General features: G+C 47.4%; 1 protein-coding gene across 2 annotated transcripts in view; it reads left to right on the forward strand.

Annotated features, from left to right (window-relative positions):
- Positions 1–8677: 8677 nt before the first annotated feature.
- Positions 8678–15809, forward strand: part of ZDHHC21 (zinc finger DHHC-type palmitoyltransferase 21) — a 59051-nt gene continuing 51919 nt past the window's right edge. For both annotated transcript variants that reach the window (XM_068271382.1, XM_068271383.1), the window contains exons 1-2: positions 8678–8750; positions 11785–11989. In XM_068271382.1, the coding sequence (XP_068127483.1) occupies positions 11836–11989 (154 nt within the window). In that variant the 5' untranslated portion in view covers positions 8678–8750; positions 11785–11835. The remainder of the gene's footprint in view (positions 8751–11784; positions 11990–15809) is intronic.

Consider the following 15809-nt stretch of genomic DNA (forward strand, 5'->3'; position numbering starts at 1 on the left):
ACAAAATACAGAATCAGTGCAAAGTACAGAATTGGTATTAACAGCGACAAAATGAATATGAATAAATGTGTAACTAAATCCAAGACACAAAGGGTGAGAGAGCTCTGCCCTTGCAATCTAAACTCTCTTTGTAAACTTGACTGTGGAGTAAGACCCAAGTCAGACTAGATATAGTGCTGGACTGTTCTGCAGATCAGGAGACAGTATACATTTGGACATGTAGAATTGTTCCCCAATTACACATTCCGTTTGCACCAGATATGCGCAAAATCACAACAGACATTCCTGACAAGCATAAAAATTAGTGGGTAGTGTATGGATTACCGTGTCCATCGACATGGCATATTGCACAGGTTAGCAGCTAGAATCAGCTGCCAGCCTGTATAATGTGACAAATGAATATTGATATTTTTCTGCATGTTTCACACTTGTACACAAGCACTTTGCACTGTTTTAGGGTGCAAAAACGTGTTTGATTTTTTAGGGGGGTGATGAGATAGTATTTTGTCTGGAGAAGTGAGGGCTGATTCTTTAGGCTATGTGACTACTGCAATGCCTTGCTGTCTGGTCTCCCTATGACCCGAACAGCAGTCCATCATGAATGCGGCAGCCAGAATTATCCACTGCTCCCATCGCTCCACCACGGCAGATCCCCTCCTAGAATTCCTCCACTGGCTTCCTATCCAGTCCAGAATCAAATTCAAGATACTGTGTCTGAGCTACAAATCTGTCCACAAAACAAAACCTGTCCAACCTACATTTCCGATCTTACTCAGAGGTACACACCTAGCCGCTCACTCCGCTCTTCCAATGAACTTCGCCTAACCGCCCCCGCATCACCCAGTCCCATGCACGCCTCCAGGACTTCTCAAGAGCTGCTCCAACACTATGGAACTCCCTATCTCCACCCATTAGGGCAGCCCCCTCCTTCAACATCTTCAAGAAAGCCCTCAAAACTCACCTTTTCACTCTGGCCTACTACTCCTCACAAGTGCTCTAAACCTACAGCTGAACTCTGGTCCCCTACCGTTCGTGTCTTACCTCTCCCTCTAGATTGTAAGCCTTTGGGCAGGGTCCTCCTCCTTTTGTGTCCTACCTGATCATGCACCTCCATTACTGTGAACCCATGCTATGCATCTGAGTGAACCTAACTTGCCTAATCTCCATGCTCAATCCAGTGACTGACTAAGCATTACCTTGTACTCATACTGTGCTGTGTGATCTGGTTTTCTATTATTCCTGTATTGTCATATTGCTGTATGTCACCCCTAAATATTGTCTGTAACCTAAATTAATGTTCAGCGCTGCGTAATATGTTGGCGCTTTATAAATACAATAAATGATAATAATAATAATGTGTAATACAGTAGATTCCCAGTCCTTCGGACAAACAAACCGGCACAAACTGCTGGCAATATTCACGGTGATTAAGGCCAACTTCTTAATGGACAAATATCAAAGTTAACTAAAATTTTAAATGCCACATATATTATTGCTCTTTTTCATCTTTTCATTTTTTATGTGAAGAAAATATGACATCTACAGAGAACATTATTCACTGTAGGCATTACTACGGAGGACTGTGTCCAGAACATCCAGCATCCAGAAACAATCTTCACTGGCTATAATACTGTGACATGAATCAGTATGATAGAAAGCAGAAATACAGCTTCAAATGTATATAAATAATCATCAGCTACAGCTTTGTGTGTTCCTCTCTCTCTACCTTGCAGCCAAAAAGTAAACAGTTTACAGCCAGGAATAGCTCATTCACAAGTTTTAGTGTTGGGCATAGTTATAGGAGAGTTAGGCCTCGATTCATCATTCTCTTTGAGATAACTTTTTCCAGTTTGTTAAATTACCGAATTCGAAGTTTAGCGATTTCTAGTTGTATTCATCAAGGTTTTTCCTCATTCGGTGTGAATTCGATAACAATTCGGTAACCATTCGGTAACGTGTCGATATTTCCATTTTACAGTGGTACTTTAACACAAGGCCATAAGATTCCCATGGAATTGTGGGTAAAAGGCAGTCCTTTGAGCACTACGTAGCAACATTCTGAAAAGGGCTTAACACCTGGACCAGGATTCTGAAAGTGGTTGGGACAATCCCACAATTTGATAGGAGCCTTTTCTAAAAAATTATAGTGCAGCTAGCAAATTAGTTAACCCTGACACTGCCTGTGTTCTCTTACAAGATGATTCAAGAGAAATGCAGATGTCGTGTTATAGCAAATAAATATATTCTCTTACAAATTTATATGGTTGCAGACCTTATTCTTGCCCTTCTGCGCCTTTGAATCACTCTCAGCTGATACATAACCACTTCAAATGGCTCCATCTTCTCTGTCAGCAATGATCTGACAGGAATAACGACAGAGCAGTGCAGGAGATAACTAATCCTAAATGTAACGCTAAACCACGCCCACTTTCTTTTTCATGAATAGCACTTTCTTCCGTTTTAGCGAATCGTTACCGAATCGTTACCGAATGTTCGCTAACAGCTGTAGATAACTTTGATGAATCCTGAAATGAAGTTAACACATTCGGTATTTTACCAAACTGTTGTTAACAAATTTGCTAAGTGTTGATGAATCGAGGCCAATGTGTTATTATTAAAGCAGTAGGATTATCCATACTATGCCAGGGGGAAAAAAACACATATATAAGTAAATACTTGATCTACTTACATAACACATGTATTGTACTGTCCATGTTTTGATTTCAGTGAATGTTATATAGCAGTGATGGCTAACCTTTAGCCAGGCCGAGTGCCCAAACTGCGACCTAACATCGACTTATTTATCTCCGAGTGCCAATGGGGGGGAGGGGGGTTGCGGCACGCGCAGCGCGCCGCGCCGAAACACGGGCATGGCCATGATATTGTATGGGCGGAGCTAACGTAATGATGTAACAGCGAGGCATAAGAAAGCAGTGTTTCCGCCATGATGTGGTGAAACGAGGATTCGCATCATGGGTGTGCAGAAACTATGATGCTATTTATACCCACCGCAACCCCAAAGCAGCAAATATAGCCAACTATGACCATTAAGGGCTCATTCACACTATGTGCTGCGCTGTCAGTTTTGACGCAACGCACATAATGTAAGATTCATATGGTAACATGAAAGTCAATAGACTTCCATGTTACCATTCACACTACAGGTGTGTTCCCATGCGTTACGTTGTAACGCATCTGGGAACATTTTAACGCACAACGCATACGTTTCCCCGATGGGTACAGCTGCCGACGTCCACGCTTTAGCGCACCACAACGTGCATTCCGTGCGATCACTGTGTGTTGGCAGCGCATGCATGAAATCGCATTCGTGCATACGTTCTGTAGTGTGAATGAGCCCTTAATAATAAATGCAGCAACAGTTACCCCAGACACCAGAAAATAAACGCAGTGTGTGCAACATTTCAGCAGAAAATCATGCAATGTGGGCCACATTTCACCAGAAAACAAACGCAGTGGGCCACATTTCACCAGAAAACAAACGCAGTGGGCCACATTTCACCAGAAAACAAACGCAGTGGGCCGCATTTCACCAGAAAACAAACGCAGTGGGCCGCATTTCACCAGAAAACAAACGCAGTGGGCCACATTTCACCAGAAAACAAATGCAGTGGGCCACATTTCACCAGAAAATAAACGCAGTGGGCCACATTTCACCCAAAAAAACAAACGCAGTGGGCCACATTTTACCAGAAAACAAACGCAGTGGGCCGCATTTCACCAGAAAACAAACGCAGTGGGCCACATTTCACCAGAAAACAAATGCAGTGGGCCACATTTCACCAGAAAACAAACGCAGTGGGCCGCATTTCACCAGAAAACAAACGCAGTGGGCCGCATTTCACCAGAAAACAAACGCAGTGGGCCACATTTCACCAGAAAACAAACGCAGTGGGCCACATTTCACCAGAAAACAAACGCAGTGGGCCGCATTTCACCAGAAAACAAACGCAGTGGGCCACATTTCACCAGAAAACAAACGCAGTGGGCCGCATTTCACCAGAAAACAAACGCAGTGGGCCGCATTTCACCAGAAAACAAACGCAGTGGGCCGCATTTCACCAGAAAACAAACGCAGTGGGCCACATTTCACCAGAAAACAAACGCAGTGGGCCACATTTCACCAGAAAACAAACGCAGTGGGCCACATTTCACCAGAAAACAAATGCAGTGGGCCACATTTCACCAGAAAACAAATGCAGTGGGCCACATTTCACCAGAAAACAAATGCAGTGGGCCACATTTCACCAGAAAACAAACGCAGTGGGCCACATTTCACCAGAAAATAAACGCAGTGGGCCACATTTCACCCAAAAAAACAAACGCAGTGGGCCACATTTTACCAGAAAACAAACGCAGTGGGCCGCATTTCACCAGAAAACAAACGCAGTGGGCCACATTTCACCAGAAAACAAATGCAGTGGGCCACATTTCACCAGAAAACAAACGCAGTGGGCCACATTTCACCAGAAAACAAATGCAGTGGGCCACATTTCACCAGAAAACAAACGCAGTGGGCCGCATTTCATCAGAAAACAAACGCAGTGGGCCACATTTCACCAGAAAACAAACGCAGTGGGCCACATTTCACCAGAAAACAAACGCAGTGGGCCGCATTTCACCAGAAAACAAACGCAGTGGGCCACATTTCACCAGAAAACAAACGCAGTGGGCCGCATTTCACCAGAAAACAAACGCAGTGGGCCGCATTTCACCAGAAAACAAACGCAGTGGGCCACATTTCACCAGAAAACAAATGCAGTGGGCCACATTTCACCAGAAAACAAATGCAGTGGGCCACATTTCACCAGAAAACAAACGCAGTGGGCCACATTTCACCAGAAAACAAATGCAGTGGGCCACATTTCACCAGAAAACAAATGCAGTGGGCCACATTTCACCAGAAAACAAATGCAGTGGGCCACATTTCACCAGAAAACAAACGCAGTGGGCCACATTTCACCAGAAAATAAACGCAGTGGGCCACATTTCACCCAAACAAACAAACGCAGTGGGCCACATTTTACCAGAAAATAAACGCAGTGGGCCGCATTTCACCAGAAAACAAACGCAGTGTGCCACATTTCACCAGAAAACAAATGCAGTGGGCCACATTTTACCAGAAAACAAATGCAGTGGGCCACATTTCACCAGAAAACAAACGCAGTGGGCAGCATTTCACCAGAAAACAAACGCAGCGGGCAGCATTTCACCAGAAAACAAACGCAGCGGACCACATTTCACCAGAAAACAAACGCAGCGGGCAGCATTTCACCAGAAAACAAACGCAGCGGGCCACATTTCACCAGAAAACAAACGCAGCGGGCCGCATTTCACCAGAAAACAAACGCAGCGGGCCGCATTTCACCAGAAAACAAACGCAGCGGGCAGCATTTCACCAGAAAACAAACGCAGTGGGCCACATTTCACCAGAAAACAAACGCAGTGGGCCACATTTCACCAGAAAACAAACGCAGTGGGCAGCATGTCACAGGACATAAACACAATGTGACAAAACATTTTACCAGAATATAACACAGTGGGCCGCATTTCACCTGCAAAAAAAAGTAATGTACTCACCTGACAGAAGTCTTCTCTCTCGGCTGGGCTCTGGCGCGCATCTCCCCCGGGGCCCCGGACGTTCCTCCTGCAGTCTCCCGCGCTGCCGCTGACAGGCAGAGTGCAGGGCTACGGGAAGATGGCGCCCGAAGTCCTGTACTGGAGACACAAATAGTCTCCAGTACAGGGCTTCGGCGGCCATCTTGCCGTAGCCCTGATCTGCCTCCCGGGAGACTGCGGGGCTGCGGGCTATGAACTGGCGCGGCGACGTCTAGTAGACGCTGCGGCCAATTCATAAGCAGCGGTGGCGTGCCAGCAGATTAGGCTACGCGTGCCGGACCCGGCACGCGTGCCATAGGTTTGCCACCGCTGTTACATAGTAAATGTAGAGAATTCTGCTCTAGATTGTAATCTCGCAAGGGCAGGGACCTCCTCCTAGTGTTTCTCATACTGCTGTAATTTTAACATATGTACATGTACCAACTACACATCAACTATGTATGTATCTGTATTTATTGTATTCAATGCCATGACTGTACAGTGTCTTGTATTTCTTATGTATATTTGTTACCGATTATTTGTTTGTACTATGTACAGCGCTATGGAAGATGTTGGCGCTATATAAATTAAAAAATAATAATATTAGCATTAAAAAGCTAGCGGAACGGAAACTATACAAATGGAATGGATGCGAACGGATCCAATATTAACCTATGGAACTGTTCACATGCGTCCTTTTGCATGGATCCGTCACGTACGTTCCGCTGTACGGAACGCAACATTGCTGCAGCACCAATTTTTCCAGACCGCTGAGCCCAGCACACCGGAAAGGGAAGATGAAGACCTGCATTGGGGGAAATAAGAGAACAGAGCATTTCTTCACACTGGTGAAAAAAAAATCCACTGGGGGTGGGGACGCTCCACTGGGGGTGGGAGTCTGGGGGGGGGGATGTGGGGACGCTCCACTGGGGGTAGGGGTCTGAGGGGGATGTGGGAATGCTCCATTGGGGGTGTTGGTCTGGGGGGGGGGGGGGGGACACTCCAATGGGGGTAGGGGTCCGCTAGACTCCTGAGCTGGCGGGTGAGTTTCTTACCCAGGCTTCAATCTCTTCCCCTTCACGTTGTGTCGTGTGATTACCACGCTTCCTGGTAGTCACGTGACGCAAGGGGAAGAGACAGAAGCCTGGGTAAGAAACTCTCCCTCCCCTGCCCGCTCAGCAGACCAGAGTGGCAACGCATCTGATCGACTGGTGATCAGATCCGTTTTCACGGATCCTTTTGCCAGTGTGGCCCAAGCCATCCAGATCCAATAAAGTGGAGACCGGATCTGCTTTACAGGATCCATTTGGCTTTAAAATACAGTGTGAACCGGCCCTCAATGTTACAAAGCGACAGCAATCTCAGCACAAAATATACTGATGTAAAGCTATTAACGATATTCAAAACCATGGCAATACCTGGCACCCAAATTAACATGAGTCTATGTTAAAGCACGCCTGAAGTGTTTAAAAAAAAGGAATATTGGGGTGCAAGTATACTCCAACTGTTAATTGCCTTCAGGGTCACCACATTCCCCATTTCAAGTCCACTTTACCCACAGCCGACCAGATGATCACCTAGCGTTGAATGAGCGATTCTGAACCGCGCAGTGTAAGTTTGCTGGACTAGTTTAAATTTATGACCTGAGTTAGGCAAAAAAAAAAACATCGTGCCCCCCCCCCACCGCCCCTACAAAAAATGGAGCCATCACTGCCCACAATTTGTTAAATCCCTGCACCCCAAAATTAATTGAGCCCCAAGATTTCTGCATCCATGTGTCCTACGGACCCCACTTCCGTGCCAAATTGCAGATCCTCAACACAAAGGGTTACCGAGGTAAAGTATACGAAACATTTCTCGAGAACCAGAAGGACTAAAGGGGCCCATATACCTAACAATTTTCCCACCGAAATACGGCCGTTTCGATCACAGTGATCGAAACGGCCGTGAAATCGCCACGCACACCGCTGACAGAACGATGGATTTCCGTCCAAAGTCTATCGCTCCCGTCGATCCATCCGTGCGCAAGATTTTTCTTGGTCGCCGGTGGGTCGGGAGTGCGTCGATTCGATAGCGGCGTTCTGATGGCAAATCGACCAGTGTATGGCCATCTTAAAGGGGCCCATACACCTAACGATTTTCCCACCGAAATACGGCCGTTTCGATCACAGTGATCGAAACAGCTGTGAAATCGCCACGCACACCGCTGACAGAACGATGGATTCCCGTCCAAAGTCCATCGCTCCCGTCGATCCATCCGTGTGGAAGATTTTTTTCGAGCGCCGGCAGGTCGGGAGTGCGTCGATTGCAGCGTTCAAATGCCCGAAGACCGACACAATACAGCGGGTATACATTACCTGCTCCGCTGGTGCGAGTCCCGCTGTCACCACTGCTCCGTCTCCGCGCTGGTCTGGTCTTCGGCATGCTTCACTTCTTCCTACCCGGCAGGAAGTTTAAACAGTAGAGCGCCCTCTACTGTTTAAACTTCCTGCCGGGCAGGAAGAAGTGAAGCATGCCGGAGACCAGACCAGCGCAGAGACGGAGCAGCGGTGTCCAGGGGACTCGCGCCGGCAGAGCAGGTAATGTATGCGGGGCGGGGAGCGGCGGCAGCACCACCACCACCACCACAGATTGTGACGGTTTTAGGCTGAAATCGGTTCACAATCTGTTTGCAGTAAAGGTGGCCATACGATCCCTCTCTGATCAAATTCGATCAGAGAGGGATCTATCTGTTGGTCGAATCTGATGGCAAATCGACCAGTGTATAGCCACCTTAGGGTCCGCAATGTGACACCGAAGTACTTGCAGATGTCTCTTCCCTCTCCTCAAAATGTGGGGTCTGTAGAAGGCATAGTAAGACCCCAAAGCGGCACACGTCTTTCAACCTTAACTCAGGCACAGCGTTACCTGAGCTGCCCGAGGTTCTGGGCATGCGTATTGAGAGAGGGCTACGCGCAGCACAAGCTCATACAAAAATGATCATAGTGCGCATGTCTCTGAATCCACTGTACATCAGCCGTTTCGGAGAGCACAATGATCATTCTGCGCTTGCGCGTGATGACGCGCTGCCCGGAATGATAAGGAAGCCCTATCGGACGCCACACCGGAAGCTTTACAAACAAACGAACGGCGAGGTAAGTATTTGCTCTGTGACTCTATGTACTTTAATTATTAAGTTAGTATTTAAATTAATTTTGTTTTTATCAGTTGAGATATACTGTATTCAGAAGACAGGGAAAGAGGTAGATATTTCTAGTATTTGAGATGATTTAACCCCATCTAATGGACCGATGTTCATTCAGAGTTCAGAAAGGAATTCTGTTTACACAGCAACAGAGTTGTGCCGCTCAGTCAGGCTGTGCAGTCAGCTAAAGGGTTATGGTAAATGGGATACACAACTATGGTGATTTTTTTTTCCCTATTAAAATTGTCACGTCTTTTTCCTTTAGTTTAACCTGTATTGCTGCTGCTTCAATCAGTTCTGTACTGAATCACTAGCAAGTATGATTCAGAAGCATCCGTATTAGTGACACAGTCTCTGGCAACACAGCCTTGCCTCTGGCAACAAAAACTGCCTGGCATGTACACATGGTGAGGAAAAATCGTTACAAATGGCCAATGAATGAATCATCGCTCAGATATCGTTAGGAATTGCAAGGCACAAATGACAGCATAAAGGAAATCTTAAGGCAAATGAAAAAAATGAGTTTAACTTACCTGGGACTTCTTGTAGCCCCCTGGAGTCAACCTGTATCCACGGTATCCTTCTGCCAAGCAGCGGCAAAGCTGGCCAGCCACGTGCCTCCTCACTGTGCTCCCGAGACCGGGAGTGTCTTGTGCAGTACATCAAAATTGCTACTGTGTGTGTGGAGAGCTGCAGGTATGCAATGTGTGTGTGTGTGTGTGTGTGTGTGTGTGTGTGTGTGTGTGTGTGTGTGTGTGTGTGTGTGTGTCTTGGGTCCATGCATGCGCAGTGACTGGCGGCGACCGGTCAGCTTTAAGAGAGTCACCGCTGCTTGTCTGAGGGACTCGGATGGACGTCGTGGGCATAGGATGACTCCAAGGTAAGTTAAACTCATTTTTTTCATTGCCTTAAAGGAAAGATGCAAGCTTATTAAAAAAATAAAAATCTACTTACCCAGGGCTTCCTCCAGCCCCTGGCAGCCGTCCTGTGCCCTCACCGCAGCTCTGCATCCAGCCGATGGCCCAGTATCCTCTCTGGTGCTGATCCCGACCTCGCCAAGTGGGGCATCTACTGTGCCTGTGTGAGAGTAGCTTGCGGTCGACGCTGACGTCATCTGAAGTAGTTCTGCACTGGAGGGGACCCTGGGCCACGGCTGGATGCAGAGCTGCGGCAAGGGCACAGGATATACTCTTTATACTACATAAAAGTGATAAGATTGGTGACTGATACAACCAGATAGCACAAAGGTAGCCATACATCTAGTGATGATGGGCAGATTTAACCAAGGGACAATTCTCTCTCTCTCTCTCTCTCTCTCTCTCTCTCTCTCTCTCTCTCTCTCTCTCTCTCTCTCTCTCTCTCTCTCTCTCTCTCTCTCTCTCTCTCTCTCTCTCTCTCTCTCTCTCTCTCTCTCTCTCATCAGAGAGATCTTTCGGCTGTAACGTGCATTTACACATTACCTGTCCCATGTTGCGATGTCCATCCGACTTCTGCCTCTCCGATCACCCGCATACACGCTTCCAACGTGTTGTGTATGTGACTTCACGTGCTGGCTTGCTATGCGCTGGCAGAATGGATGTGGTAAATTGAAGAGCGGCGGAAGATGGATGGGCACCACGACACAGGACAGGTAATGTGTGTATACACACACGCGCACACACACACCACTAATTGGTCACAATGGGTATCATTCATAAAGCATTTCCGCATGCGGAAATGCTAAAAACAGCTGACTTTACCGACCACTCGGCAAAGTCAGCATTCATAAAGGCTCTTTCCGCATGAAAAAAAGACATACCGAGCAGAGTGATAAATCACCGCCTTGTGCGGTGATTAACGGAACAAATGTAGCAAAATGTTAATTCATAAAGAATACCGCCAGCGGTGTCAGGTCGGAAAGTCCCACTCCCTCTGATGTGGCGATACCAATGCAAGTGAATGGAGACACACAGACCTCCCAGGCAGCTGCAGCAGAGCGGAACACGGAGAAATGTATCAACTCGGCAGCTTCCGTGTCTCCGCCTGCCTAACGCCTGCCTACCGCCAGCCTAGTTCGGGGAATCTCCGCACTGCCACCGCATCTACACACTTCTTTATGAATGCCCACCCAGAAGTCTAAAGTACCGGTTGCGGAGAAGAACGGTGTTTTCCCGCACTACCGACAGCCTCTTTATGAATGATACCCATTGTCAGTCGGGAATGCACTTGGCGGCATCGATTTTCATTTGATTATAATCAAATTGGTTGGTCGATCGGATGCCAAGTCTCCTGATGTATGGTCACCTTAACTGTGTGAGCTTAGTTAAAGGCAGAATAAGTGATTCAGCATTAGGGCTGGTTCAGACGGACGTTTGGAGGCGTTGCGTTTGCTGGCGTCGCGTTCAGCAGCGTTCGTGTGCGTTTGGATGCGGTCGCGTTTTTTCTTCCCGTAGGGGAACATTACCCGTCGCGGTTAACCTCCCCTGGAAGCTACATGTAGCTTCCAGGGGCTCCTTGAACGCCAGGGAAAATCGGGACCCAAACGCCGCGTTTGTGTAAACGCGCTTGAAAGCTTGGTACAAACGATCCCATTCACTTGAATGGGAGCGTTTAACACCAAGCCCTGAACGCTGGCAGTAAACGCTCTGCAAGCGTCCGTCTGAACCAGCCCTTATGCTGACCCCACCACAGTTTCTAGTAAGAAGGCTGGTGGGCAGGGGTTTGCCCACCTGCAGTGGTAAGATCAGTGTAAGCCCCAAGCTGATTATGCTGATTGCTTAATCACTGTACTGCCTGGACATGATTAATAGTCTTATAACAAGATATTTGTCATAAACTGTATTCAGCTTGGTATTTAGCTAACAGCATGGAGCTCAATGTTGTTGTGTTTTGGTTTTTTTATATTTTTTTTTTCCATTTCTTCCTAAGTTTCAGTAAAAGCTTTTCAGCTTACGACATGTTGACAGTACTCTGCATGACTTACACGCTTCTAATCATTTCCGCAGATTGGTGCTGGGGCACAGTTTGCTCTTGGAGACGTGTTAAGACTATGAGGAATGGGGCTGCCTATACACTTTGTTGTTGACCCACAGGGATGGTGCTGTGTTGGGTTTATCTTCGTCATCTGGCTGTACAACACAGTGTTTATTCCACAGCTCATCCTCTTCCCCCGCTTTGAGGAAGGACACATCCCAGCTGCTGCCATATGGGGTATGTAACTTGTCTCCTCATTATGTTTACGCATTCCGTGAATTCAAGAGGAAAAACAGAATTAACATACTGTGGTAGCTAGTCAGTATTAGAATCATTTCTGTTTGCTAGAGATCGTGCTGCTGCAGCTCCTTAATAGTGTATAAAGGCAAGTGGGGAACTTAAAAGTTGTTTAACCACTTTGCTACTGCCAGTACAACCTCTCAGTATAAGTTTTTACTTTTAGTGGTGTGACATTTTCTCCAATTAAAGCTCTTTCATAGTTAACCCAACATACACAATCTCCATATATATATTTTTTTAATGGACAGATAGGGCTTTCTTTCAGTGCCAGATATTTAACCCCATATATTTAAAGAAAAATGTAATGGCTATAAAATGACAGGTAACACATATCATTATTATATTAAGACCGTTATTGAAGATAGATAGATAGATAGGATTGGAAAGGCAGTGGACCAATGGACATGCTAAGGGATGTTAACTAATAATGGGGTTTTTACTTGCTGTACGTCACTGCAGATAAGCCTAATTTTAACCCCCAAAAACTGGCTTTAAAGAGTACCCAAGCCGAAGTTCGAGTACAAAATTAGATACTTAAAGAAGGGAAGCGTTAAAATCCTATTGAGGCTTCCCTCCCTGCTCTGATGTCCCCCGTCGCTGAGCGCGGGCCTCCCAGAGGTTTAGCAGCAAGGCATTGTCGCTAATCATATCGGGGCCGTTCAGCTCTTCTTCCTAAAGCGAGGCCCAGTGAGTCTGCCTGCGCATGTGCAGCACTACGGAGCACGCACCTCCAGCTTACTGCCCATGCGTGGGTGCACTCGGTCGGCTATTGCACGTCAACGCTTTAGGAAGAAGAGCTGCACGGCTCCGATGCAGAGGGGGGCTTCGCTCAGCAATGGGGGAAAACGGAGTAGCAAGATCCTCAATAGGATCTTGAGGCTTCCCTCTCTTAAAGAGACTCTGTACTTAAAAAAAAAAAAAAAAGTCCCCTGGAGGGTACTTATCTCCTGAAAAGGAGAAGCATCAGGGTCCCAATAAGGCTTCCCCTATCCCTGTAGCTGCAGGCAATCCAGCGCTGGCTCCCCCGAAACATCCCGCAATTCACGCTTGACAAGGCTTGATATATGTACCTTCCCTGGCTCCAGCGGGTGGTGCTGTTGCGGCTCTCAGCACGGAAATAGCCAATCTCTGTCGGGTCTGCTCCACTACGCAGAAGACTGGCGCCTGCGCAGTCGAGTGGACCAACAGCGATTGGCTATTTCCGCCTATCTCTGAGCAGACAGCCTATACTGCACCTGCACTGGAGCTGGGAAGGAAAATATTGACATCCCCTCTGTTCGGAAGGGCACAGCAAGAGCGCCGTGGGACACGAGGACAGAGGAAGCCTCGATAGGATCTGGAAGCTTCCCCCACCCGAGGTGAGTACCCCAGGGGAATTTTTTTTAGTTACAGGTTTTCTTTAAAGGGAACCAAAACTGAGAAGGATATGGAATTTTCCTTTTTAAAATGATACCAGTTGCCTGACTCTCCTTCTGATCCTATGTCTCTAGTACTTTCAGCCACAGCCCCTCAACAAGCTTGCAGATCAGGTGCTCTTACTGAAGTGAGACTGGATTAGCTGCATGCTTGTTTCAGGTGTGTGATTCAGCCACTAATGCAGCCAAAGAGATCAGCAGGACTGACAAGCAACTGCTATTGTTTAAAAAGAAACATCCATTTCCCTCTCAGTTTAGGTTCCCTTTAGGCTGGTTTCACAGTGGGACGTTACAGGCGCACGTTAGAGCAGCCTGTAACGCAGCCCACCGCACAGCAATGAAAAATCAATGGGCTGTTCACAGTGCCCACGTTGCGTTACATAGTAACGCTGCGCGACCAGACAACGTACTGCATGCAGTACTTTCTAAGCGGCAGAGCCGCGTTAGAGTGCTTGCACATGCTCAGTACGGGTGGGTTTTTTTTATTTTGTGGGCGGAGAGGAGGCGGGAAAAGGCCGCTGCGTAGCCAGGCACATGGCTACTTAATATTCACTGCACTTGCAGTGTTTTCTTCTTGGAGCGGCCGCTGATTGGCTGGCGGGACCACGTGATGCGGAGAGCTCCGCTCACGTGGTCTCCGCAGTGCCTCCGACAGAGCAGGCGCACCAAGAGCTGCTTGTAAAGCGGCTCTTGGTAGCGTCCTGCTCTAACACCACCAGGCGTTGCGTTAGGGGCACGTTATGCGACCTTAACGTCCCCTCTAACGCAACGTCCTGGTGTGAAACCAGCCTTAAAGGGGAACTTCAGTCTAAGCAAACACACTGTCATTAAGTTACATTAGTTATGTTTATTAAAATAGATAGGTAATATAATCTCTTACCCACCCTGTTTTAAAAGAAAAGGCAAATATTTGTGATTTCATGGGGGCAGCTATCTTTTTGGTTGAAAGGAGGTGACAGGGAGCATATGACACAGTTCCAACTGTCCTGTGTCCTGATCACCCCTCCCAGCTGCACATGCTAGGCTTCAAATCTCAAATTCAAAATAAAAAACAAACAAATTTGCACCAAAACAGCAGAAGGAGAACCTCAGAAATCCCATCAGGTTTTGCACAGCATCAGGGGAAAAATGCCTGGGCAGATTTCTTTGATGGGGTGGAGCTTAGCTTCTGTGCAGCTAAAAATGGGACTTCAGTAAGAAAAACAAAGTTCGGATGCTGTAAAACTGTTAAGCCGCATCTACACGAGTAGATGCGGCCGCGATGCTCCTTATCAATCGAGCCGCTGATGTGGCTCGATTGATAAGATCCGACAGGACGGATCTCCGCACCGCCGATTCCCTGCTCGCTCCCCGCGAGGGGACAATGGCAGGGAATCGAGCGGAAGATGAGCGGGCACGAGCGGGGAATCGAATGCAGCGAGCAGGGACGCGGCGGGCACGCGGAAGAGGCGATCCGCCGGATCGCTGCAATCTCTTATGGTGTAGACGGGGCTTTAAAGAAACACCAAGCCTTTTCAGTGCTGCTGAGTAGATTTTAAAGGTTCACTTTAAGGTATCTGATTTTGATCCTGAACTTGGGCTTGGGTTTAAAGTGGGTGGGTCAGCTTATCTGCATGTTCACTGCAGTCACTTGACAGCTTGGTGCTGTAGTGGCTAATTTAGAAGCTGTTGTGGAGATGCAGGGACCGGATCAAGGAGAGGTTGCTTCCATCAGCATGCTCCAACGTGCACTCTGTATCTCTGCATTGGGTTGGGGAGCTAGGGTGCCACATTTGGGTCAGCTAATTGACAAAGCATGGTTGTTGACCTATTTTTAGGTCAAAAGTGTGTGTGTGTGTGTGTGTGTGTGTGTGTGTGTGTGTGTGTGTGTGTGTGTGTGTTGATTCCTTTAATTCTACCTTTCGTTTGACAAAGGAAAACAAACTCTTTTGCCAACTGTCTATTCTCCCCATACTACAACATGCTAAGGGAGGGTAAAGATCTCGAACAGCATGACTTGTAGAGAGATGATTGGCTGTTCTATCTATGGATTTGAAACTGCTGTAAGGCATGCTACATTAAACTCTGCTGGGACAGCCAATAAAGACCACCTCAGATAACAATCTACTTAGAATCTAATGTGTAATGGCCCATACTCACGGGCTACAATTGTCGCCGCAACCACGTGGCACGCGTGTGTTGCGGCGACAGTTCGCCCGTGAGTATGGCGCGCGCCCTGAACCGTCGCTGCTGTCGCCAGGCGATTGGCGCAGTCAATCGCCTGGCGACAGTTGCCGCCGCAACTGTCACTAGTCCGTGTGGGTATGCGGACTAGCGACAGCAACCTGCAGTTCAGAGCACTG

The sequence above is a fragment of the Hyperolius riggenbachi genome, chromosome 1 (assembly GCF_040937935.1).
Source record: "Hyperolius riggenbachi isolate aHypRig1 chromosome 1, aHypRig1.pri, whole genome shotgun sequence".
Classification (NCBI taxonomy): Eukaryota; Metazoa; Chordata; class Amphibia; order Anura; family Hyperoliidae; genus Hyperolius; species Hyperolius riggenbachi.